Raw genomic sequence first — 27,979 nt, forward strand, 5'->3', positions numbered from 1 at the left:
GTGGTTGACCAGCCGTTTCCTCCCATCGCTTCTCGGATACCACTCCGATGGCTGTGTAAGGCTCAAAAGATGCAACAACACACTTGTTTGCAGTAAAGCGTGATTTATTTGAGTCCCATGAAGAAACAACGATCTGATTTCCAATTGATCCCAACAGATTCCGGTAAGACGCCAAAGAAAGTGGCCTGACAGCTGTTTGACAGCTCCACAGCGTTTCCACAACGTTCTCTCATTGCTTTAAAAACCTGTTTGCCCTTCCGGAGTCACAAATATTAGTTTCACTTGGTTTCAGCACACACGTATGAATATACTAAAAGTATTCACTCAAAAAGATTAATAACGTGGTTCACACACTAATAAATGATTAATACTAACCGTGTGACTGTAACTACCAAACAGAGGGACACAAGCAGTGGTGCACCACTCAGTATGGCTTGGGGTATTGTTAGGTCCAGTGGGAACTGCTTCCTGTGGGGGCGGAAACGTTGAAGAGCAGTTCGATATTGCTCCACTCTTCTCTCAAGGGACTCTATTTGGAGCTTCATGATATGGTTCTCTCATGTTGAGGTGCGGAAGGCCACACGGCGCTCGTGATTCCAACGTCAGCTATAGTCACGTCATTTATCTCCTTTGTGGGCGGCGAGTCCTGAATAACGCGGGCATCGAGGTGCATTATTCAACACTTGCTGTTGAGCCCGTTACTCTCTGGTTCTCGCTGTCTTTGACTTGATGACAGGAAGCGTTTGAAAATTCACCATCAAGTGACTGATGAGGACTTTGGACTGGGATTAAACAAGTTCTCTTCTTCCCACTCCTTTTTCAGCAGAATAAGAAAAAAAAAAGGGGGGGGTTAATGTTGCGGTTTTATCTTTCTATTGAAATCACTTGAATTATTGATTGTTTTAAGCAAGTTTCTTGAATTACGAATATTGTTTTAGTTAAAATCGTTGAAATTTCATGGCATGGTGGATTACAATATTCTGCAAATTATGTATAAAGTACAAAGAACACTTCAGCCATAGATATTCAGAGCAGATTTAAAAAAAGAGAAAGAAACTACAACTTCAAGGAACAGGCTCTTCACCAAACCTAAATGTTGAACCACATTGAGGGAACGTTGCAGTTCAGTACAAGGAGTCCAGTTATGGAACAATCTAGATCTAGAATCAGAAGAATGTAACTCACACACCACATTCACTATGTTTTAGATCCGAGTCACCATCAAAACACAAAGAAGCACAAAGAGGATCTGATATGAAGCAGCAGTGTGAAGAGCCAGAGAGGCTGCAGGCCGCTCACTCTGCTGCTGTCTGGGAGTTGTCTGCTGGTTCTCCTCTGGGGTTTCTGTTGTTTGCTGCTGGTTTTCAATATTGACAGAATATGATGACATGAGATGAAGGAGCAGAGAAGATTAGTTCATTCTTCTTTATGCTCACTTTCATTTAAGCTACTGAAAACTGTTCAGTATTGACTGAGCTCAGAGAGAAATGGATTACAGATCACATGAAAAGACTGATAACAAGGAATTTCCTGACAGACTTCAGTTCACAAATTGATTTTAGATTTTCAGTCAACATCAGTTCTTTAGAGCCCACAAGATGATGAGATTGATTAGAAAGAGGAATGTCTCAAACAGGGAGGAGGAGGAGGAGGAGGAGGAGGACACACAGCGATTAATCTTTGTCACATCCTGAGGAACCCTGGTTCGATGCTGGACTCTCACAGCTCTTCACACTGTACCACTGACACTCAGAGCTTCTGCTAGGTCCTCTGGATGAAGCTCTGCTCTCAGTCGTCCTCAGAGTCATCCTTATAGTCGTCCTCAGAGTAATCCTGATCGTCATCCTCATAGTCGTACTCGAACTCTTCCTCGTACCTGCAGAGACATGAGAGGAGATGATCAGAGTCTCTGAAGCAGCGAGGACTTCAGTCCTGTTCAGAGCAGCAGTCAGCAGCTCAGAGCTCATGAAGGACCACCACTGTCAGACCAACACAACAAGCCTGTGGCTCCTCTGATTGGCTGACTGTGTGTCCTCTGCTGTCCAATCCTGAAGCTGCTCAGCGTTCTCCTCTCACAGCCTCACTGAGAGTCAAACACTGGATCTTTGTTCTCACACTGACTGTGTTTAGTCCAAACCTGCTGAGAGCAGCATGGACTCACTCCAACCATCTACTGACCTCAGAGTCTGCAGGCTGCAGTCTGGACTCTGCTGAAGATCAACCAGCTGCTGCACATCTGGAGCCTGCAGCCAGTTGGAACGCAGGTCCAGCTCCTTCAGGTGGGAGGGGTTGGACTTCAGAGCTGAGGCCAGAGAAGAACAGCTGATCTCTGACAAACTGCATTCAGCCAACCTGAATAAAGAGAGAAAGCAGCAGAATCAGTGAGGAGGAACCAATCAGATGTATTAATGGAGAAATAATCAGCTCTACATTACTGAGTCCTGATCAATCAGCTGTTCTGTTGTTGTGGATCTTCATCACACACAACATTCACACTCCTCCTCATGTCCACACACACCAGTCAGCTGCTGCTGAGCTCAGTCCACTCTCTCACTGCAGGATCAGAGTTTCAGATCACAGCTGCTGACAAACATTTCTCCTTCTACAACAGGAACAGACAGTCAACTGACCCCAGAGTCTGTTTCAAGAAATGAGCCAAAGCAATGGAGAAAAACCATTCCTCTTTAGATGGGACTAATCAGACTGGTCCTTGGTCTCCATTTCTTCTTCTTCAGAAGGTTGGAGCTCCGAGGAGGTGAAAGAAGAACTGGGGTTCTTCTTCTCTCTGATTTGTTTGTTTGTTTTTAAAGTAGTGAACTCGGGGCGTGCATCAAGAGAGCTCTACTACAGATCACCATTGGTGTAAGCCACCACAAGAAGATAAGGTAACTGAGTCCACAGGTAGAATGTGAAGAGTGATTAAAGATCAGTGTGATCATGCAAATGTGATAGCGATAGTGTTTCATGCAAATATGACCTCTGACCCCTCAGAGGGCCAGAAGCAGGTCAGAGAGGCCCTCAGTGCTCAGACAGTTGGTGGCCATCACAGAGCCCAGACCCCCCCCCCCCCCCCCCCCCCGACAGGTGACGCGCCCCCACTCACGCGCCCTGGGCTTTTCCCACCAGGAGCGCTGAGTGTCTCGCCCTGACGGTGCTGCAAGTCACTACGTGGAGACGTAGTGCTGTCAGCGGAGGCGCCCTGTCATCTTTCACCCCCACTCCTCCACCAGGCTCGCGGCGGAGTCGGGAAAATATAACATCCACTCCCTGCCGTCATGAGGCACGGAGTGTCAGGATAGGTGAAAATGCTATTGCTACACCCGGATGTTCCGGGCTTCAAAAGAGCACAATCCCTCGCATCACACCACGCTCGCACCGCTTGGGCGTGCCGAGCGCAGCTCCTCTCCTCCAACATGGCCGATCCACCTGCAGTACACCTGCCGATGTCAGACGCGGAGCACCTGGGCTGCCGGGAATGCTGTGACTGCGGTAACACATCCCACACCCGGCACCCGGGGACCCAACACAGTCGGAGCACTGTCCAGCACCCCTCCCAGGGACTCCAAGAAGGCCGGGTACGCTGCATTGCTGTTCGGCCCGTAAGCCGCGACAACAGTGAGGCACCTGTCCCCGACCCGAAGCCGCAGGGATACGACCCTCTCGTTCACTGGGGTGAACTCCAACACATGGCGGCTGAGCTGCGGGGCTATAAGCAAACCCACACCAGCCCGCCACCTCTCACCGCGGGCAACGCCAGAGAAGTGGAGAGTCCAGCCCTTCTCGAGAGGTTGGGTTCCAGAGCCCCGGCTATGTGTGGAGGTGAGCCCGACTATATCTAGCCGGTACCTCTCAACCTCCCTCACAAGCTCGGGCTCCTTCCCCCGCAACGAGGTGACACTCCATGTCCCTGGAGCTAGTCTCTGTGTCTGAGGATTGGGTCGCAGGGCACCCAGCCGTCAACTGCCACCCAATCCACATTGCACCAGGCCCCTACGGTTCCCTCGGTGGGTGGTGAGCCCAACGGAGGTCAGGCCCACGTCGTCCCTTCGGGCTGAGCCCGGCCGGGCCCCGTGGGCAAAGGCCCGGCCACCAGGCGCTCGCTTACGAGTCCCAACCCCAGGCCACTCACATCAATGTATTGGAAATGACTGCGGTGCAGCAGGTGTTACTTCATTTCCAGCATCTTGGTCAGGTCAGACAACACCATGGTGGTGGCCTACCTGAACAGGCAGGGGGGGAACAAATCCCCTCCCCTGCATCGCAAGGCGGCGGAGATTCTGCTGTGGTCAGACCGCCACCTATCCTCTCTGAGAACATGACACGTGCCAGGCGCACTCAATGTCGGCGTGGACAGGATGTCTCGGGGAGGCCCACTTCCCGAAGAATGGTGTCTGTCGCCCCGAATGGTAACCCGGATCTGGCACAGGTTCGGCCGTCCGGTGGCCGACCTTTTCGCCAGTGCACAGTGCCCACTCTGGTTCTCGCTCAGGTCGTCAGACGAACCCCCTCTCGGGGTAGTAGAATGGGCTCACGGGCTCAGGCCTTCGGGCCTCCTGTACAACTTCCCTCCGACCCGACGCTTGACCCCTTTGCTGCGCCAGGTGCGGCTGCAGGGCCTTCACATTCTGGTGGTAGCCCTGGACAACCCGGGTGCCAGGTGGTTCCCAGACCTGGTTCAGTTGGCGGTCGGGGATCCGTGGCTGATCCCCGATGAATCTGATGCCCTATTTCAAGCGGGGGGCGCCCTGCGGTCCTGCCCCGTCTTGGGGAGGAGTCTCCTGGTCTGGATGCTGAGAGGGTGAGACTAGCAGGGCTGGATCTCCCCCCGGCCGTGGAGTCCACTATGAGTGCCAGGGCCCCCTCTACTGTCAGAGTTTACAGGTCTCTGTGGCGGCTCTTCACATCGTGGTGCTCGGAGAAGGGTGTGGACCCCAGCTCCTGCGCCGTCAGCGGGGTTCTGGAATTCCTGAAAAGTTTACTGGATAGCGGTCACTCTGCTTCCACCCTCACGGTGTTTGCATCGGCCATCACGATGAGCCTTTGGAGCAGGCGGACTTCCGTTTTCTCTCCTTCAAGGCTGCCCTTTTTTTGGCTCCGGCTTCTGCCAAAAGGGTCAGGGATCTCTGCGCCCAGTCGGTCTACCCCTCCTGCATGTCCTTCAGCCAGGATGGTGGATTGGTTAATCTCTGGCCTAGTCCGGTCTTTCATCCCAAGGTTATCACTTCGGATTTCATTTGAGAGTGACGCTTTGCACCTCGCCTGTTTCGTCAGTGAATTCGCGGCTGCGGTTGCTGTGTCCGGTCAGAGCTCTGGGTTGTTACGTTGAGCGTACAGCTCGCTTCCACACTACGGCCCAGCTGTTTGTGGGTTTCAGAGCCGTGGAAGCCCGCTGTTCTCCCAGCGTCTTGCCCACTGGGTTGGTGGTGCTATTACGGCTGCTTATGAGGCACGAAACCGCCAGCGGTGATTCCCGCTCATTCCACACGTGGCGTGGCCGCCTCTGCTGCTCTGTGCAGAGGTGTCACGGTGGGTGACATCTGCCAAGCTGCTTCTTGGGCTTCTGCGTCTATCATAAATATGTAAATAGATTGAAAAGATCAACACAGAGAAGTTCATTTATTTGTTGAAAACAGAATATTCCATTTCATTTTAAGCGTGGCAAAAATGTTTTTCTGAAATTGTACAAGATTTGGGTGACATGAGAAGTTCACGTGATAGTGTGACCAATAAGACGACACCAGGGCGTACTGAACTGTCACGCCACTGTTTCTTAAAAGCGGGATCCTGGACTAATGAGAGCCCTGTATTGTGCACTGTGCCTGGAGTGTGTGTGTGAACTGTGAGCCTCTGGTGAGTAACTTTTACTGAAGTTAGTCTGATAAATGCAGTAAAATGTGTTGCTTTTGTTAATGTTAATATGGATCAATGAGGCATTATTTCAATGAATGTGGTAGTTAAAAAAATGTTTTATACGACAGTGTTTTGTTTACAGCTGCCCTCATTCCGTGGTTTTTTAGTGAGTGGCGGTAAAAAAAAAAAGATAAAAGAGGGAAAGAAATGTTCATCCATTTTGCTTCATGTTGAAGCTATAGTGTGTAACTTTAAAACGTCGATGAATGTCCTTTTTAGCCAAGCCACTGCTAGTGGAGATGACAAAATGCAGATTAAGCCGATCGGCTCCTCGAACATGTCGCGGGATTTTTCAATATATATAATTCTTGCTATGCGTGTCGACTGGCGACATTCCCGCGCTGGTGTGCAGGAAATTACGCATTTTACGTCACAAGAAGGGAGGGGGAGGACGGGGAGGGTCTCATAGCAACAGGCCTAGCTCAGGCAGAATGAGGAAGCGGCATGGCAGTTAATCCAAAGAAACGGCCGAGAAAGAGTCCTGAAGTGGATCCTACCACCAAAAAAAAAAAGCCTGGACGGTCGGCAGGATTGCTGGTGAAGGAAAGTGACAGACAGAGAAGGCAAACAAGGATGTGTATTGGCGTGGCTTTTCCTCAGTGGAGAGCATTGAAAGCAGAAAAAGAAAACCATAATAACCTCTTCAGAAGAGTCCATCTTTTTTTCAAAAACTGTCCTTATTCACAGAGAATAAAAACTGTTTCCAGCAGTGATTCGCGCTGTAGAAACGCAGCGGCAGCCGTGGCAGTGGTTGAGGGGAGAGAAGGGGGGGGGGACACCTGGGCGTCCATCATATGGAAGCGCCGGCTTTATTGTTGTAAGAATTCCACTAGAGGGCGACCGAAGTTACGCACTATGGCTTTAAAACTGAGAAATGTCATCAGTTCATTGAATTTACAGTAAAAAGTGGTTAAGAAGCTGTGTTACAAGGTATATGTATAGGAATGTGTGTTTATATGTATCTGTTTAAATGTAAAAGTATATTTTGTTTATGAAAACAACATAGTGACCCTGTTTTTGACCTTTGCGGGCCGGCTCTTTTTCTTTGTCTTTTTCTTGTCTTCCTTTGTTTTCATTCCCTTCCTATGTATGGATTCCTGTGCTGATCTGCAAGACTACTTCTTCTAGACAGTTCAGCAGAACCACATGGTTCACCTGGCAAAGACCAGACCTCTTCAGAACAGTTCACTCAGGTGGAAAAACTACATTTGTTTCTCAAACAAATGATCAAAGTCTTCAAAAAGCTTCGTCTCTTTGTCATCGTGAGTCACTGACAGTCAGAATGTAGAGATGTTTTGTCTTTAAGGCAGAGGAACATTGAAATATCCCTCATCTACCTTTCAGTCTGAGCCCAGTCCTTCATTCACAATCATTACTGTGAAAGTTTTTTGTTTTTCACAGGAAGAAGAACCTTCAATTTATGACTCACACTTTGCTCTCATACTTCCAAGGAAATAATTATTTTATTTACACACAAAGTAACTTCATCCATCAGAGTTCAACATACTGTAATACACACACAAAAGGAGCAAACAAATGAACAAAAAGGAAAACTGTATGAAGCCCACAGTGCTGTAAATAAAGCTGGAGTTTAAAAGCTCACTGCTTCACTGCTCACCCCCTGACTGTCCTCCTCAACCCCCTGACTGTCCTCCTCACCTTCATGTAAACAGATCCACGTCTGATCTTCACAGTACTGCAGTTTGTTCTTGACAGATTTTGACAGTTGATCAGACTATTGATCACTGATACAATGAAATACTGCTCATATGTTTTGGAGAGAACAACCATGAGGCTGAGAATCTATCAATCAGTTGAGATCAACATGATCTATTCACTTGGAAATTGTGTTAAATCGAGCCTGACTGTGCTTCATAAGTTGCAAAGATGCTCTGAGACACTGAGACATGGCCAAAGCTATTTACAATGTGGTGAAATGAAGGAAACACTGTTCTGTTGTGAGCAGTTACAGAGTAGTTTGGAGGTTTGTCCATGTTGTTTTGAGAATGTCATTTCTGTTTCAAGAAATGAGCCAAAGCAACGGAGAAAAACTGTAATCCCGTTTAGATGAGACTGACCACACTGATCCTTGGTCTCCATTTCTTCTTCAGAAAGTTGGAGCTCCGTGGAAGTGAAAGAAGAACTGGGGTTCTTCTTCTCTCTAATTTGATCTTTGATCTTTCAGAGAGCTCAACTGATGTGAAGACCAAACAGAAGCAGAGCCCAGTGGAGGACATGTCAACAGCCAAGGTTACTGGACAGAAAGCCAACAAGTCCAGAGTCTGCAGAGTTGCTGAGAGTCTGGAGCTCCAGCTGGGAGATCAGTGACAGCTGGATCCAGGAGAGATCAGCCTGCTTTGAAAGCTGAAGGTCAACATGGAGCGTGTCAGAGGTTCACAGTCAGTGATCCACTGCAGCAGCTTTCTTCTTCTAGAAGCTTTGAAATGTGGAGCTGCACACGGCTCTGCCACAGTCACAGGACTAAAGACCAGAGAAGAAGCTCCGGTCCTCACTGAGATCCTCTGTGGATCACTCTCAGACCAGCCTGATGTCTGACCTTTATGTCAACACAACTGTACTGAAACACACTTAAACATGGATTCTGACCTCAGAGTCTTCAGACGGCAGAGTGGACTCTGCAGAAAACCACACAGCTGAGAAACTCCAGAATCCTGAAGAGGGTTCAAGCTCAGGTCCAGATGTTCCAGATAGTTCTGGAGGGAGGGGTTGGACTGCAGAGCTGAGGCCACAAAAGAACAGCTGATCTCTGACAACCTGCAGCTCGTCAACCTGAATGAAGAGAGAAAGAAGTGAGATTAAAGAAAAAAGTCTGATGTTGAAGTGACTGAGAGCTGAAGAAGGTTCAGACTGGAAGAGTTTAGAAATGTAAAGTCCAAACAGCTGAAGCCTCCAGGAGGAGAAGAGCTCTCATCAACATGCTGCAGAGCTCCTTCTCTCCACTCTCTCTCATCACTGTGTGGAATTTGTTATCATATTATCATCAAATCAAATCAGACTTTATTTGTCGAGCACTTTTTCATATTTATAAAAACAACGCAAAGTGCTGAAGAGAACAAACGATCATAAAATCAAAAGAATAAAAACCGCACCATCAATAAATATACACCACACACACACACACACACACACACACACACACACACACACACACACACACACACACACTGAATTATTTGCACACAGCAGAGGAGACATGGCATGGCACTCAGCATCATGGGAAAACACTACCAGTGGGCCGTTCACAGCAGGAGAAGGCGAAGGTCATTAATACTGGGGCCCCAGCGCTCGACCCCAGACCCCGCCAGACCAAGGGGAACCCGCACACCGAAGTGTGGAGACCCCCAGGCCAGCCAGGACCAGAGGACTCGAGCACAGTGACCCCAGCAGAGGACCAGGACCAACTCCCGGTGTGAAGAACCCCCCCTGAGGAAACACTGGAGCTAAAACAGCTAAAGACATAAAAAGACATGATACAAAGTTAATAGTAAGATAAGATTATAAAGTAATAAATTAAAAGAAGTGAGAAGTACATAATAAAAATAGAACAAATACATAGGATAAATAGATTAAAATAAAAATGATAATAAAAAAAAATGATGGAGATAAGAACTATAAAAGGTCAGTTGAAAGCCAGATTAAAAAGGTGTGTTTTTAACCTGCCTTTAAAAATATCAACAGACTCTGCGGTCCTGAGGTTCTCCGGCAGGCTGTTCCACAGGCGGGGGCCGGAATGGCTGAAAGCCGCCTCGCCATGCGTCTTGGTTCTGGCTTGGTTCTGATGACATCATCTGATTTATAATTCATTTTTGCTGGTGTTTTCTCCCTGTATTTATGTTGAATTTTTGTTGTATACCTATGCTTCAGTGTAATTATACTGAAAGAAAAGGGGCACGCTGTAGTACATCTGTGCATGCGGTACGTGCTGGATCTACTTTTTGGTCAGACGCGACATTGACTGGTGATGCTGAGCTGTTGTTTACCTGGCAGGACAAACTGTGTTCTTCATAAATAAACTTTGAAGAAACAGTTTTGGAGTGTCTGAAGCGTGAGTAGACACTGTGTCATCAAGTCAACACACTCTTTACGATGGGAGTGATTAATAATAATAATAGATTTTATTTGTAACGCACTTTACATTTAAAATCAAATCTCAAAGTGCGACAAGAGGCACAGGGTTAAAAACAAGTACAGGGTAAAAACATTAAAGCCGCAAGCGGCATTGGTCGGGACCGAGCCTCCCCGCCGGCCTGCGACTGAGACGTCCACCCACGAACATGCTAGTTGTTAGCATCTCCCTTCGTCTAAGATGTAGCTGTTAGCGTCTGTCATCCACTAACATGTAGCTGTTAGCATCTCCCATCCACTAACATTGAGTTGTTAGCATCTCCCATCCACTAACATGGAGTAGTTAGCATGTCCCATCCACTAACATGGAGTAGTTAGCATCTGTCATCCACTAACATGGAGTTGTTAGCATCTCCCATCAACCCACATGTAGCTGTTAGCATCTGTCATCCACTAACATGGAGTTGTTAGCATGTCCCATCCACGAACATGGAAATGTTAGCATCTCCCATCCATTAACATGGAGGTGTTAGCATCTCTCATCAACTAACATGGAGCTGGTAGCATGTCCCATCCACTAACATGGAGTTGTTAGCATCTCCCATAAACCAACATGTAGCTGATAGCATCTGTCATCCACTAACATGGAGTTGTTAGCATCTCTCATCCACTAACATGGAGTTGTTAGCATCTCTCATCCACTAACATGGAGTTGTTAGCATGTCCCATCCACTAACATGGAGTTGTTAGCTTGTCCCATCCACTAACATGGAGCTGGTAGCATCAGTCATCCACTAACATGGAGTTGTTAGCATGTTCCATCCACTAACATGGAGCTGGTGGCATCAATCATCCACTTCTCTTGTCAAAAACAGCCTGGACAGTTCAGCAGAACCACATGGTTCACCTGTCAAAGACCAGACCTCTTCAGAACAGTTCACTCAGGTGGAAAAACTACATTTGTTTCTCAAACAAATGATCAAAGTCTTCAAAAAGCTTCGTCTCTTTGTCATCGTGAGTCACTGACAGTCAGAATGCAGAGATGTTTTGTCTTTAAGGCAGAGGAACATTGAAATATCCCTCATCTGCCTTTCAGTCTGAGCCCAGTCCTTCATTCACAATCATTACTGTGAAAATGTTTTGTTTTTCACAGGAAGAAGAACCTTCAATTTATGACTCACACTTTGCTCTCATACTTCCAAGGAAATAATTATTTTATTTACACACGAAGTAACTTCATCCATCAGAGTTCAACATACTGTAATACACACACAAAAGGAGCAAACAAATGAACAAAAACTGTATTAAGCCCACAGTGCTGTAAATCAGTGGCGATTGCTCTAAGACTGCAAGGGAAGCTCAACTTCCCCTAAAATGTCAAAAAATAAGTGGTCCAATATTTACTGTTGTGTGTACATTTCATTGACTAAATATGCGCTACAACACGTTCATCTTTTGTTTAGAATCAGCTACTTATCTCAGGTAATTGACTCGGATTTTTTCTCACTCCTCCTCGCAGCGGCACGGCGCTTTAAACAGCTGGACGCTGAGCGTCCATGCGGAAGCGAGAGTGGGTTGTTCCGCTGCAGTGAAACTGGACGCTCATTGGATAAAATGCTGGGCTGGTCCCGCCCATCGGACTACGGAGCTTCAATGGGGTCTATGGGCAGTGGGCTGGCCTGGACGCTGAGCTTCTGCGTGCTGATTGGATGATCTGTCTGAAGCTTGATTGAAAGCGAAATGAGCAAACCAGTGATCTTAAAGTAAAAAAAAACGCACCAAAGCGCTTCTGAAGTTTTTCATTCTGTTGTTCTGAGTTGATCCGGAGGCTTTACTGATCCTCGGAGACTCACCCTCGTTCTCAACCCTCAATCTTAAAAATGCACGCTCCCGCGAGTCAAGTCTTGTCCCAACTCTCAAATATTTTGAGCAAAAGGACGAGTTTGAGGGAGGTTATGTCCCTCAATGTTGAGATTTTCCCAGACCACCCTTGGTGGTAAGGGATATCCAGAATGCATTGCTGTTATGCTGTTGTTTTTAATTTATTTGAAGCGTCTTTGAGTATCTTGAAAAGCGCTATATAAATAAAATGTATTATTATTATTGTTATTATTATTATTGCGCGTGTATAATACACACACCTGTATCTGAGTCATCAGTGCTGCCATGTGACTGAAGAGTCTTCTCCTTCGCACCGCTTTTCTTGTTTCTACAGACAATCTTAAAAAGATTCGCAAAGCCCACGCAGCTGGAGTTTCCATTTCTTGTTTATTTCTGGGTTTACTTTCTTCTTCTACGTCGCGTAGTGCTGCGATTCATCTGATATAGTGCTGCCCTCTTCAGTCTAAGGGCGTAACTGCGTTTAAGTGGTGTTCCATTTCCAAGTCACATTATATTCCTCAACTCTCATTTTTGAGGGACCCTCAGATTGAGCTTTGAGCTTGAGTGTTGAGATTGAGGGTGAAGATGGGAATTGGAATTGGCCAAACGACGAGCGTTGTGTTTGGAGACTCGTTTAGGTCACTCTGCGGTTTCTGTCCTCCACCAGCAGCTGGAGCTTCTCCCCGTCTCTCACTCTCACTCTCAGGCGGTCACACAGCGCTCTGGCCTCTGCAGCAGCTCCAGCTGCTCACAAGCTGCACACAACAGCAGACAATGTGAATGTTGTGGACCAGATTTTGGCGAAGCCATTTGATATTCTTCCTTACGAAAAGAAAATTGGTGTTAAACTGCAGAACAGATCAACTCCTAAGACCGAGCTGGTGCCAAAACGTGGGGAAAAGTAACAGGTCTTTTCAGCTGTCCTGGTCTGACCAGGTGAGCTGCTGACTGGAAGCGCTGTCACCAATAAAATATCCTGCTGGCCATGCCACTGGATGAAACCATCTCAGGGATGTGTTTTCTGGTCACAAGTGGGCTTTGGGGATCTGTCTAACTTTGTCAGGGCGTACAAAAGACATGAAAGCTAATAGAATTTACATACAAAAACAGACACATTTTACAATGTATGCTAAAAATGAGCTTCCCCTTTTTGGAAGACCAGCAGCCGCCACTGCTGTAAATGAAGCTGGAGTTTAACAGCTCACTGCTTCACTGCTCACCCCCCTGACTGTCCTCCTCACCCCGACTGACCTCCTCACCCCGACCGTCCTCCTCACCTTCATGTAAACAGATCCACGTCTGATCTTCACAGTACTGCAGTTTGTTCTTGACAGATTTTGACAGTTGATCAGACTATTGATCACTGATACAACGAAATACTGCTCATATGTTTTGGAGAGAACAACCATGAGGCTGAGAATCTATCAATCAGTTGAGATCAACATGATCTATTCACTTGGAAATTGTGTTAAATTGAGCCTGACTGTGCTTCATAAGTTGCAAAGATGCTCTGAGACACTGAGACATGGCCAAAGCTATTTACAATGTGGTGAAATGAAGGGAAACACTGTTCTGTTGTGAGCAGTTACACAGTAGTTTGGAGGTTTGTCCATGTTGTTTTGAGAATGTCATTTGTGTTTCAAGAAATGAGCCAAAGCAACGGAGAAAAACTGTAATCCCGTTTAGATGAGACTGACCACACTGATCCTTGGTCTCCATTTCTTCTTCAGAAAGTTGGAGCTCCGTGGAAGTGAAAGAAGAACTGGGGTTCTTCTTCTCTCTAATTTGATCTTTGATCTTTCAGAGAGCTCAACTGATGTGAAGACCAAACAGAAGCAGAGCCCAGTGGAGGACATGTCAACAGTCAAGGTTACTGGACAGAAAGCCAACAAGTCCAGAGTCTGCAGAGTTGCTGAGAGTCTGGAGCTCCAGCTGGGAGATCAGTGACAGCTGGATCCAGGAGAGATCAGCCTGCTTTGAAAGCTGAAGGTCAACATGGAGCGTGTCAGAGGTTCACAGTCAGTGATCCACTGCAGCAGCTTTCTTCTTCTAGGAAGCTTTGAAATGTGGAGCTGCACACGACTCTGCCACAGTCACAGGACTAAAGACCAGAGAAGAAGCTCCGGTCCTCACTGAGATCCTCTGTGGATCACTCTCAGACCAGCCTGATGTCTGACCTTTATGTCAACACAACTGTACTGAAACACACTTAAACATGGATTCTGACCTCAGAGTCTTCAGACGGCAGAGTGGACTCTGCAGAAAACCACACAGCTCCTCAACTCCGAGATCCTGAAGAGGGTTCAAGCTCAGGTCCAGATGTTCCAGATAGTTCTGGAGGGAGGGGTTGGACTGCAGAGCTGAGGCCACAAAAGAACAGCTGATCTCTGACAACCTGCAGCTCGTCAACCTGAATGAAGAGAGAAAGAAGTGAGATTAAAGAAAAAAGTCTGATGTTGAAGTGACTGAGAGCTGAAGAAGGTTCAGACTGGAAGAGTTTAGAAATGTAAAGTCCAAACAGCTGAAGCCTCCAGGAGGAGAAGAGCTCTCATCAACATGCTGCAGAGCTCCTTCTCTCCACTCTCCCTCATCACTGTGTGGAATTTGTTATCATATTATCATCAAATCAAATCAGACTTTATTTGTCGAGCACTTTTTCATATTTATAAAAACAACGCAAAGTGCTGAAGAGAACGAACGATCATAAAATCAAAAGAATAAAAACCGCACCATCAATAAATATACACCACACACACACACACACACACACACACACACACACACACACACACACACACACACACTGAATTATTTGCACACAGCAGAGGAGACATGGCATGGCACTCAGCATCATGGGAAAACACTACCAGTGGGCCGTTCACAGCAGGAGAAGGCGAAGGTCATTAATACTGGGGCCCCAGCGCTCGACCCCAGACCCCGCCAGACCAAGGGGAACCCGCACACCGAAGTGTGGAGACCCCCAGGCCAGCCAGGACCAGAGGACTCGAGCACAGTGACCCCAGCAGAGGACCAGGACCAACTCCCGGTGTGAAGAACCCCCCCTGAGGAAACACTGGAGCTAAAACAGCTAAAGACATAAAAAGACATAATACAAAGTTAATAGTAAGATAAGATTATAAAGTAATAAATTAAAAGAAGTGAGAAGTACATAATAAAAATAGAACAAATACATAGGATAAATAGATTAAAATAAAAATGATAATAAAAAAAAATGATGGAGATAAGAACTATAAAAGGTCAGTTGAAAGCCAGATTAAAAAGGTGTGTTTTTAACCTGCCTTTAAAAATATCAACAGACTCTGCGGTCCTGAGGTTCTCCGGCAGGCTGTTCCACAGGCGGGGGCCGGAATGGCTGAAAGCCGCCTCGCCATGCGTCTTGGTTCTGGCTTGGTTCTGATGACATCATCTGATTTATAATTCATTTTTGCTGGTGTTTTCTCCCTGTATTTATGTTGAATTTTTGTTGTATACCTATGCTTCAGTGTAATTATACTGAAAGAAAAGGGGCACGCTGTAGTACATCTGTGCATGCGGTACGTGCTGGATCTGCTTTTTGGTCAGACGCGACATTGACTGGTGATGCTGAGCTGTTGTTTACCTGGCAGGACAAACTGTGTTCTTCATAAATAAACTTTGAAGAAACAGTTTTGGAGTGTCTGAAGCGTGAGTAGACACTGTGTCATCAAGTCAACACACTCTTTACGATGGGAGTGATTAATAATAATAATAGATTTTATTTGTAACGCACTTTACATTTAAAATCAAATCTCAAAGTGCGACAAGAGGCACAGGGTTAAAAACAAGTACAGGGTAAAAACATTAAAGCCGCAAGCGGCATTGGTCGGGACCGAGCCTCCCCGCCGGCCTGCGACTGAGACGTCCACCCACGAACATGCTAGTTGTTAGCATCTCCCTTCGTCTAAGATGTAGCTGTTAGCGTCTGTCATCCACTAACATGTAGCTGTTAGCATCTCCCATCCACTAACATTGAGTTGTTAGCATCTCCCATCCACTAACATGGAGTAGTTAGCATGTCCCATCCACTAACATGGAGTAGTTAGCATCTGTCATCCACTAACATGGAGTTGTTAGCATCTCCCATCAACCCACATGTAGCTGTTAGCATCTGTCATCCACTAACATGGAGTTGTTAGCATGTCCCATCCACGAACATGGAAATGTTAGCATCTCCCATCCATTAACATGGAGGTGTTAGCATCTCTCATCAACTAACATGGAGCTGGTAGCATGTCCCATCCACTAACATGGAGTTGTTAGCATCTCCCATAAACCAACATGTAGCTGATAGCATCTGTCATCCACTAACATGGAGTTGTTAGCATCTCTCATCCACTAACATGGAGTTGTTAGCATGTCCCATCCACTAACATGGAGTTGTTAGCTTGTCCCATCCACTAACATGGAGTTGTTAGCTTGTCCCATCCACTAACATGGAGCTGGTAGCATCAGTCATCCACTAACATGGAGTTGTTAGCATGTTCCATCCACTAACATGGAGCTGGTGGCATCAATCATCCACTTCTCTTGTCAAAAACAGCCTGGACAGTTCAGCAGAACCACATGGTTCACCTGTCAAAGACCAGACCTCTTCAGAACAGTTCACTCAGGTGGAAAAACTACATTTGTTTCTCAAACAAATGATCAAAGTCTTCAAAAAGCTTCGTCTCTTTGTCATCGTGAGTCACTGACAGTCAGAATGCAGAGATGTTTTGTCTTTAAGGCAGAGGAACATTGAAATATCCCTCATCTGCCTTTCAGTCTGAGCCCAGTCCTTCATTCACAATCATTACTGTGAAAATGTTTTGTTTTTCACAGGAAGAAGAACCTTCAATTTATGACTCACACTTTGCTCTCATACTTCCAAGGAAATAATTATTTTATTTACACACGAAGTAACTTCATCCATCAGAGTTCAACATACTGTAATACACACACAAAAGGAGCAAACAAATGAACAAAAACTGTATTAAGCCCACAGTGCTGTAAATCAGTGGCGATTGCTCTAAGACTGCAAGGGAAGCTCAACTTCCCCTAAAATGTCAAAAAATAAGTGGTCCAATATTTACTGTTGTGTGTACATTTCATTGACTAAATATGCGCTACAACACGTTCATCTTTTGTTTAGCATCAGCTACTTATCTCAGGTAATTGACTCGGATTTTTTCTCACTCCTCCTCGCAGCGGCACGGCGCTTTAAACAGCTGGACGCTGAGCGTCCATGCGGAAGCGAGAGTGGGTTGTTCCGCTGCAGTGAAACTGGACGCTCATTGGATAAAATGCTGGGCTGGTCCCGCCCATCGGACTACGGAGCTTCAATGGGGTCTATGGGCAGTGGGCTGGCCTGGACGCTGAGCTTCTGCGTGCTGATTGGATGATCTGTCTGAAGCTTGATTGAAAGCGAAATGAGCAAACCAGTGATCTTACAGTAAAAAAAAAATGCACCAAAGCGCTTCTGAAGTTTTTCATTCTGTTGTTCTGAGTTGATCCGGAGGCTTTACTGATCCTCGGAGACTCACCCTCGTTCTCAACCCTCAATCTTAAAAATGCACACTCCCGCGAGTCAAGTCTTGTCCCAACTCTCAAATATTTTGAGCAAAAGGACGAGTTTGAGGGAGGTTATGTCCCTCAATGTTGAGATTTTCCCAGACCACCCTTGGTGGTAAGGGATATCCAGAATGCATTGCTGTTATGCTGTTGTTTTTAATTTATTTGAAGCGTCTTTGAGTATCTTGAAAAGCGCTATATAAATAAAATGTATTATTATTATTGTTATTATTATTATTGCGCGTGTATAATACACACACCTGTATCTGAGTCATCAGTGCTGCCATGTGACTGAAGAGTCTTCTCCTTCGCACCGCTTTTCTTGTTTCTACAGACAATCTTAAAAAGATTCGCAAAGCCCACGCAGCTGGAGTTTCCATTTCTTGTTTATTTCTGGGTTTACTTTCTTCTTCTACGTCGCGTAGTGCTGCGATTCATCTGATATAGTGCTGCCCTCTTCAGTCTAAGGGCGTAACTGCGTTTAAGTGGTGTTCCATTTCCAAGTCACATTATATTCCTCAACTCTCATTTTTGAGGGACCCTCAGATTGAGCTTTGAGCTTGAGTGTTGAGATTGAGGGTGAAGATGGGAATTGGAATTGGCCAAACGACGAGCGTTGTGTTTGGAGACTCGTTTAGGTCACTCTGCAGTTTCTGTCCTCCACCAGCAGCTGGAGCTTCTCCCCGTCTCTCACTCTCACTCTCAGGCGGTCACACAGCGCTCTGGCCTCTGCAGCAGCTCCAGCTGCTCACAAGCTGCACACAACAGCAGACAATGTGAATGTTGTGGACCAGATTTTGGCGAAGCCATTTGATATTCTTCCTTACGAAAAGAAAATTGGTGTTAAACTGCAGAACAGATCAACTCCTAAGACCGAGCTGGTGCCAAAACGTGGGGAAAAGTAACAGGTCTTTTCAGCTGTCCTGGTCTGACCAGGTGAGCTGCTGACTGGAAGCGCTGTCACCAATAAAACATCCTGCTGGCCATGCCACTGGACGAAACCATCTCAGGGATGTGTTTTCTGGTCACAAGTGGGCTTTGGGGATCTGTCTAACTTTGTCAGGGCGTACAAAAGGCATGAAAGCTAATAGAATTTACATACAAAAACAGACACATTTTACAATGTATGCTAAAAATGAGCTTCCCCTTTTTGGAAGACCAGCAGCCGCCACTGCTGTAAATGAAGCTGGAGTTTAACAGCTCACTGCTTCACTGCTCACCCCCCTGACCGTCCTCCTCACCCCGACTGTCCTCCTCACCCCGACTGTCCTCCTCACCCCGACCGTCCTCCTCACCTTCATGTAAACAGATCCACGTCTGATCTTCACAGTACTGCAGTTTGTTCTTGACAGATTTTGACAGTTGATCAGACTATTGATCACTGATACAACGAAATACTGCTCATATGTTTTGGAGAGAACAACCATGAGGCTGAGAATCTATCAATCAGTTGAGATCAACATGATCTATTCACTTGGAAATTGTGTTAAATTGAGCCTGACTGTGCTTCATAAGTTGCAAAGATGCTCTGAGACACTGAGACATGGCCAAAGCTATTTACAATGTGGTGAAATGAAGGGAAACACTGTTCTGTTGTGAGCAGTTACAGAGTAGTTTGGAGGTTTGTCCATGTTGTTTTGAGAATGTCATTTGTGTTTCAAGAAATGAGTCAAAGCAACGGAGAAAAACTGTAATCCCGTTTAGATGAGACTGACCACACTGATCCTTGGTCTCCATTTCTTCTTCAGAAAGTTGGAGCTCCGTGGAAGTGAAAGAAGAACTGGGGTTCTTCTTCTCTCTAATTTGATCTTTGATCTTTCAGAGAGCTCAACTGATGTGAAGACCAAACAGAAGCAGAGCCCAGTGGAGGACATGTCAACAGCCAAGGTTACTGGACAGAAAGCCAACAAGTCCAGAGTCTGCAGAGTTGCTGAGAGTCTGGAGCTCCAGCTGGGAGATCAGTGACAGCTGGATCCAGGAGAGATCAGCCTGCTTTGAAAGCTGAAGGTCAACATGGAGCGTGTCAGAGGTTCACAGTCAGTGATCCACTGCAGCAGCTTTCTTCTTCTAGCAAGCTTTGAAATGTGGAGCTGCACACGACTCTGCCACAGTCACAGGACTAAAGACCAGAGAAGAAGCTCCGGTCCTCACTGAGATCCTCTGTGGATCACTCTCAGACCAGCCTGATGTCTGACCTTTATGTCAACACAACTGTACTGAAACACACTTAAACATGGATTCTGACCTCAGAGTCTTCAGACGGCAGAGTGGACTCTGCAGAAAACCACACAGCTCCTCAACTCCGAGATCCTGAAGAGGGTTCAAGCTCAGGTCCAGATGTTCCAGATAGTTCTGGAGGGAGGGGTTGGACTGCAGAGCTGAGGCCACAAAAGAACAGCTGATCTCTGACAACCTGCAGCTCGTCAACCTGAATGAAGAGAGAAAGAAGTGAGATTAAAGAAAAAAGTCTGATGTTGAAGTGACTGAGAGCTGAAGAAGGTTCAGACTGGAAGAGTTTAGAAATGTAAAGTCCAAACAGCTGAAGCCTCCAGGAGGAGAAGAGCTCTCATCAACATGCTGCAGAGCTCCTTCTCTCCACTCTCCCTCATCACTGTGTGGAATTTGTTATCATATTATCATCAAATCAAATCAGACTTTATTTGTCGAGCACTTTTTCATATTTATAAAAACAACGCAAAGTGCTGAAGAGAACGAACGATCATAAAATCAAAAGAATAAAAACCGCACCATCAATAAATATACACCACACACACACACACACACACACACACACACACACACACACACACACACACACACACACACACACACACACACACACACTGAATTATTTGCACACAGCAGAGGAGACATGGCATGGCACTAAGCATCATGGGAAAACACTACCAGTGGGGCCGTTCACAGCAGGAGAAGGTGAAGGTCATTAATACTGGGGCCCCAGCACTCGACCCCCGACCCCGCCAGACCAAGGGGAACCCGCACACCGAAGTGTGGAGCCCCCCAGGCCAGCCAGGACCAGAGGACTCGAGCACAGTGACCCCAGCAGAGGACCAGGACCAACTCCCGGTGTGAAGAACCCCCCCTGAGGAAACACTGGAGCTAAAACAGCTAAAGACATAAAAAGACATAATACAAAGTTAACAGTAAGATAAGATTATAAAGAAATAAATTAAAATAAGTTAGAAGTACATAATAAAAATAGAAGGAATAAATAGGATAAATAGATTAAAATAAAAATAATAAAAAATAAAAGGTCAGTTGAAAGCCAGATTAAAAAAGGTGTGTTTTTAACCTCCCTTTAAAAATATCAACAGACTCTGCGGTCCTGAGGTTCTCCGGCAGGCTGTTCCACAGGCGGGGGCCGTAATGGCTGAAAGCCGCCTCGCCATGCGTCTTGGTTCTAGCTTGGTTCTGATGACATCATCTGATTTATAATTCATTTTTGCTGGTGTTTTCTCTCTGTATTTATGTTGAATTTTTGTTGTATACCTTTGTTTCAGTGTAATTATACTGAAAGAAAAGGGGCACGCTGCAGTACATCTGTGCATGCGGTACGTGCTGGATCTACTTTTTGCTCAGACGCGATGTTGACTGGTGACACTGAGCTGTTGTTTACCTGGCAGGACAAACTGTGTTCTTCATAAATAAACGTTGAAGAAACAGTTTTGGAGTGTCTGAAGCGTGAGTAGACACTGTGTCATCAAGTCAACACACCCTTTACGATGGGAGTTATTAATAATAATAGATTTTATTTGTAACGCACTTTACATTTAAAATCAAATCTCAAAGTGCTACAAGAGGCGCAGGGTTAAAAACAAGCACAGGGTAAAAACATTACAATACAAGCAACATATTAAGCAACATTATTGTTGGTATGCCTTTCTGAAGAGGAAGGTCTTCAGTCCTTTTTTAAAAGCGCCCACCGTCTGTGGGGCCCTAAGGTGGTCTGGGAGAGCGTTCCACAGACGGGGAGCTGCGGCTTCAAAGGCCCGGTCCCCCACGGTTTTGAGCCGTGTCCTGGGCCGAACCAGACGATGCAGTTGGCCTGACCGGGTCCGGGCAGAGGTGTGTGGTGTGAGCAGTTCAGTGAGGGAGGTGGGGGCCGCACCGTGCAGACAGTGATGGGGGTGCAGGAGGATCTTGTACTCTACAAGACTGTCTCAGAAAATTAGAATATTGTGATAAAGTTCTTTATTTTCTGAAATGCAATTAAAAAAACAAAAATGTCATACATTCTGGATTCATGACAAATCAACAGAGATATTTCAAGCCTTTTATTATTTTAATATTGCTGATTATGGCTTACAGCTTAAGAAAACTCAAAAATCCTATCTCAAAATATTAGAATATTTCCTCAGACCAAGTAAAAAAACAAAATTATAACAGCAAAACAAACTCAAACATTTGAAAATGTCCATTAATGCACTCAGTACTTGGTTGGGAATCCTTTTGCATGAATTACTGCATCAATGCGTCGTGGCATGGAGGCAACCAGCCTGTGGCATTGCTGAGGTGTTATGGATGCCCAGGATGCTTCAATAGCGGCCTTTAGCTCATTTGCATTGTTGGGTCTGGTGTCTTTCAGCTTCTTCTTGACAATACCCCACAAATTCTCAATGGGGTTCAGGTCAGGGGAATTGGCAGGACATTTTCAAATGTTTGAGTTTGTTTTGCTGTTATAATTTTGTTTTTTTACTTGGTCTGAGGAAATATTCTAATATTTTGAGATAGGATTTTTGAGTTTTCTTAAGCTGTAAGCCATAATCAGCAATATTAAAATAATAAAAGGCTTGAAATATTTCAGTTGATTTGTAATGAATCCAGAATGTATGACATTTTTGTTTTTTTAATTGCATTTCAGAAAATAAAGAACTTATCACAATACTCTAATTTTCTGAGACAGTCCTGTATACGGGCCTGAATGGGAAGCCAGTGGAGAGAGTGAAGGATGGGAGTGATGTGCTCATATTTCCGCCCCTCATCAGGACTCTGGCAGCGCTGTTCTGTACATACTGGAGCTTTTGGAGGCTCCTGCCAGAGATCCCGATGAGGAGGCGTTACAGTAGTCCAGCCTGGAGGAAACAAAGGCGTGGACAAGCTTCTCTGCAGCGGGGAGGGAGAGGGAGGAACGCAGTCTGGAAATGTTAGGAAGGTGGAAGAAGGATGTTTTGCAAATGGAGGTGACATGATTGTCAAAAGAGAGGTGGGGGTCAAACTTGACCCCAAGGTTTGTAACAGAGGGAGAGAGGGGAATGGTGTGACCGAGGAATGAAACAGAGGTAAGAGGAGAGGAGCGGAGTTGATGAGGAGGACCCGTTTGAATGGCTTCTGTTTTTGAGCCGTTAAGCTGCAGGAAGTTTTGACTCATCCACGCCCCTATATCCTCCAGGCAGGAGCTGAGGGTGGAGACAGAGGGGGTAGGAGAGCTGTTGGATGAAATTTTGATGTAGAGTTGTGTGTCGTCAGCATAGCAATGGAAGTTTATTCCATGCTTGCTGACAACACGACCAAGGGGAAGCATGTATATGGTAAAGAGGGAAGGACCGAGTACGGAGCCCTGGGGGACCCCACACTAAACTAGGGACGCCAGTGCAATAAAACCGTACAATCACTGATTTACATTAACTTGCATATTGTGGTTTTTATTCTTTTCTAACTCTGAGAACACTAAAAGATTATTATTATTTTTCTTTTTTTCAATTTGAATGTTCAGGTCTGAATTCTCAGTTTTCACCTCTTCTCTACAGAACTCCAAATCCTTCAACATCTGTTTCCTGAATCTTTTCTAACTTTGGTTTTAAATGTCAGCTGAAATGAGGAGTGAGTTCTTCTCCATTGGTTGGGCTCATTTTTTGAAACTGAAATCACATTTTCAAAACTCTAAGATCTTTTGGCTCAGCAGTCTCACAGTTCAGCTCGACGCTATAGTTCACTTTCTGAAGCTCATCTCTCTCCCAGAACTGTTCACTCATGTTTCAAAGCTACATTTCTTTCCCATATAAACAGTCAAGCATCTCCAAAATGTAAAGATCCTTCTCAACAGCATTGGCTCATTTTTCCAAACAGACCAGACGTTCTCAGTTCTCTTGGTTCTCTTGTCAAAAACAGCCTGGACAGTTCAGCAGAACCACATGGTTCACCTGTCAAAGACCAGACCTCTTCAGAACAGTTCACTCAGGTGGAAAAACTACATTTGTTTCTCAAACAAATGATCAAAGTCTTCAAAAAGCTTCGTCTCTTTGTCATCGTGAGTCACTGACAGTCAGAATGTAGAGATGTTTTGTCTTTAAGGCAGAGGAACATTGAAATATCCCTCATCTACCTTTCAGTCTGAGCCCAGTCCTTCATTCACAATCATTACTGTGAAAGTTTTTTGTTTTTCACAGGAAGAAGAACCTTCAAGTTTTGACTCACACATTGCTCTCATACTTCCAAGGAAAAAATTATTTTATTTGCACACAAACTAACTTCATCCATCAGAGTTCAACATACTGTAATACACACACAAAAGGAGCAAACAAATGAACAAAAAGGAAAACTGTATGAAGCCCACAGTGCTGTAAATAAAGCTGGAGTTTAACAGCTCACTGCTTCACTGGTTACCCTGACTGTCCTCCTCACCCCCTGACTGTCCTCCTCACCTTCATGTAAACAGATCCACGTCTGATCTTCACAGTACTGCAGTTTGTTCTTGACAGATTTTGACAGTTGATCAGACTATTGATCACTGATACAATGAAATACTGCTCATATGTTTTGGAGAGAACAACCATGAGACTGAGAATCTATCAATCAGTTGAGATCAACATGATCTATTCACTTGGAAATTGTGTTAAATCGAGCCTGACTGTGCTTCATAAGTTGCAAAGATGCTCTGAGACACTGAGACATGGCCAAAGCTATTTACAATGTGGTGAAATGAAGGGAAACACTCGGCCTGGTCACAATCTTCCTGTGAAATGTATTGTGTGTGTTGTTATTGTCTTCTAATGTGGTGTAGGCTAGTGTTTGAATGCATTTGAGAGTGTGTTTGGACAGCCAATGGCTTACTGAAACAATAACATGCATTTTTTTCTGCATGTTTCATTGATCATCTTCGCCAAGACGATTTGATGTAAGGTTTTTTGTAGGAAAAAGGGCGTTATATCTGGTCAAAACAAGATTGTTTGAATTTTAGGAGCTTCATTTTCAAAGGAAATCAGAAATATATTGAAATACTGTGATGTTTTTTGATAATGGATGTAATTACTTTTATTTTGCAGGTTGTTTCGTGCAAATTCGAGCTGTGGGGGCCGAGCTGTGTTCCGCGAAGCTGAAAGCTCAACTCGTTATATATTTCTCTATTTCAGCTGATTTTTGACTTAATGGAGACTTATTTTTTTAAATAAGCACAATATAAGCCAAGGCCATATCTAAAATATATCTATTATGGTATTGGATCAGTTTCTGACCAAAAATAGCATCAGCAATATACTATCTATGAAGTTACAAAGGCTGAACTAATACAGTATCTCGATGTCCAGAATTTCCGGAAGTGTCCGTACCCCTATCCAGTTCCTCATTCCTACTATGTATTTGGCTTGAGCTGAATGTTCTGTTTTATATACCTGGGTAGCACTATTTGAATGATGACATGTTGTGGATATAGTGCACACAATTAATATTACAACAGTTGCAAATGGGATCTGTTGTTTGCAATTGTAGTGTCAGTACCCCATGTAGTGTCCATACCCTCGCATTTTGTTATTCCACTTAGAAGTTGAAATTCTTGATATTATTGGAACATGTGAGCATGTTGAAAAGGGGTGTATTTATCGACAACTCCCAAGACAACATATTTGCCTAAAAGTACATATTTTACCCACAGAAAACTAACGCAGTGAATCGAAGCAAGGACTTTGAATTCCAAAATTCCTCTTTTTGAATAACTCGCATAATGCTACGGGAAAATTCTCATTTGGTAAATTTGGTAATGGTAATTGCCAGATAATTTAAACAACAATTTCAGTGACTTTATGTCATTTCATTGCACTACCTGCTAGAGGTCGACCGATTCATCGGATTGGCCGATTCATCGGCCCGATAGGACGTTTTACAAACTTCTGAGTGTCAAGATTTCAGAAATAATGCAGTTGTTGTTGTTCATTTGATACAAATCAGTTCAGAAACATAAATTACAGCAATCCAGCAATGTGCAAATTGTATGTGCAGACATTTATATTAAGTTTGCAGAAAAGATCATTTATTTTCCACATATTTCATCACATTTGCACGTTATAGAGTCTTTTGTGGTCATTTGATGGGCAATAAAGCAGAGTTCTGTTCATATATTTTACTAAATTAAACAAACAACTGAGTTTATTAAGTTGTAGTGATGCTCTTCATCTGTTTTAAGTCTTGTTATGCTATCCAAGTCATGCTAATGTAGAGTCCATACCCCATTTTACCTCGACATCTTTAACTGATCACCATTTCACTACCAAATAAGATTACTGGATGAATTTTTTTGCATCTGATTGCTCAAAAACTGTAGTATCGTGAAAATAAAAATTGGTACAGTTTGTTGAGGCTGAATTTTTTAGTCTGCTGTCCACCTGGAGTCAATGTTGATTGTGACCAGGCCGATGTTCTGTTGTGAGCAGTTACAGAGTAGTTTGGAGGTTTGTCCATGTTGTTTTGAGAATGTCATTTCTGTTTCAAGAAATGAGCCAAAGCAACGGAGAAAAACTGTAATCCCGTTTAGATGAGACTGACCACACTGATCCTTGGTCTCCATTTCTTCTTCAGAAAGTTGGAGCTCCGTGGAAGTGAAAGAAGAACTGGGGTTCTTCTTCTCTCTAATTTGATCTTTGATCTTTCAGAGAGCTCAACTGATGTGAAGACCAAACAGAAGCAGAGCCCAGTGGAGGACATGTCAACAGCCAAGGTTACTGGACAGAAAGCCAACAAGTCCAGAGTCTGCAGAGTTGCTGAGAGTCTGGAGCTCCAGCTGGGAGATCAGTGACAGCTGGATCCAGGAGAGATCAGCCTGCTTTGAAAGCTGAAGGTCAACATGGAGCGTGTCAGAGGTTCACAGTCAGTGATCCACTGCAGCAGCTTTCTTCTTCTAGCAAGCTTTGAAATGTGGAGCTGCACACGACTCTGCCACAGTCACAGGACTAAAGACCAGAGAAGAAGCTCCGGTCCTCATTGAGATCCTCTGTGGATCACTCTCAGACCAGCCTGATGTCTGACCTTTATGTCAACACAACTGTACTGAAACACACTTAAACATGGATTCTGACCTCAGAGTCTTCAGACGGCAGAGTGGACTCTGCAGAAAATCACACAGCTGAGAAACTCCTGGATCACGAAGATCATAGTTCCTGCTCAGGTCCAGATGTTTCAGATGTTTCTGGAGGGAGGGGTTGGACTTCAAAGCCGAGGCCAGAGAAGAACAGCTGATCTCTGAGAACAGGCAGCCCATCAACCTTGAATAAAGAGAGAAAGCAGCAGAGTCAATGAGGAGGAACCAATCAGATGTATTGACGGAGAAACGATCAGCTCCACATTACTGAGTCCTGATCAATGAGCTGTTCCGTTGCTGTGAATCTTCATAACACACAACATTCACACTCCTCCTCATGTCCACACACATCAGTCTGCTGCTGCTGAGCTCAGTCCACTCTCTCACTGCAGGATCAGAGTCTCAGATCACAGCTGCTGACAAACATTTCTCCTTCTCCAACAGTAACAGACAGTCAACTGACCCCAGAGTCTGCAGACCACAGAGTGGACTCTGCAGAAAACCACACAGCTGAGAAACTCCTGATTCCTGAAGATCATTCCAGCTCAGGTCAGGAAGTGACTGAGAGCTGAAGAAGGTTCAGACTGGAAGAGTTTAGAAATGTAAAGTCCAAACAGCTGAAGCCTCCAGGAGGAGAAGAGCTCTCATCAACATGCTGCAGAGCTCAGTCCACTCTCTGTCCCTCCAACATCTGGAATCTTCCTAAACTCCTCTCAGTGCTTTGACTCCAACAGATTCTAACTTCAAGGCAGTGAACTGACCTCAGAGTCTCCAGTTGACAGTTTGGACTCTCCAGTCCAGAACACAGAATCTTCACTGATGAATCCTCCAGGTAGTTGTCACTCAGGTTCAGATGTTTCAGATGGGAGGGGTCAGACTTCAGAGCTGAGGAGATCACTTCATAGTGAGGATCAGAGAGTCCACAGTCAGAAAGTCTGTAATGAGACACAGAGAGGACAGGACAGGATGAGAGAGGACACTTTGTTGGACTGTTGGACATCAGACCTGCTCTCCTGTAGAAACACCACAACCTGCTACACCGTGCTGCAGGTCTTTAGTCCTGTTCCTGCTGAGTATGACATGAATTATTTCATCAGATGGAAACAGTCTCAAGAAGATCAAGAGAAGATCTGCTGCTTTATTCTCACACTGTCTGAGGGCTGATGAGAGGAATTCAACAAACTGGGAAATATTTGAACGTTCCAGACA

General features: G+C 45.0%; 2 protein-coding genes across 2 annotated transcripts in view; both read right to left on the reverse strand.

The window, feature by feature from the left end:
- The window catches only part of LOC115402258 (NACHT, LRR and PYD domains-containing protein 3-like), a 69,215-nt gene that overhangs the window by 37,994 nt on the left and 3,242 nt on the right, over nt 1-27,979 (reverse strand). The gene's annotated exons all lie outside the window — the stretch shown is intronic.
- Nucleotides 92-27,950, reverse strand: LOC115402072 (NACHT, LRR and PYD domains-containing protein 12-like). The gene is made up of 8 exons (XM_030110511.1): nt 27,776-27,950; nt 27,532-27,667; nt 26,769-26,954; nt 19,709-19,891; nt 14,105-14,287; nt 8,518-8,700; nt 2,175-2,352; nt 92-1,823 (listed from the first exon to the last, which is right to left on the reverse strand). The coding sequence occupies exons 3-8, from the start codon at nt 26,948-26,950 to the stop codon at nt 1,674-1,676; spliced, it is 1,059 nt and encodes a 352-aa protein (XP_029966371.1). The 5' UTR covers nt 26,951-26,954; nt 27,532-27,667; nt 27,776-27,950; the 3' UTR covers nt 92-1,673.

The sequence above is a fragment of the Salarias fasciatus genome, chromosome 15 (genome assembly GCF_902148845.1).
Source record: "Salarias fasciatus chromosome 15, fSalaFa1.1, whole genome shotgun sequence".
NCBI classification, from domain to species: Eukaryota; Metazoa; Chordata; class Actinopteri; order Blenniiformes; family Blenniidae; genus Salarias; species Salarias fasciatus.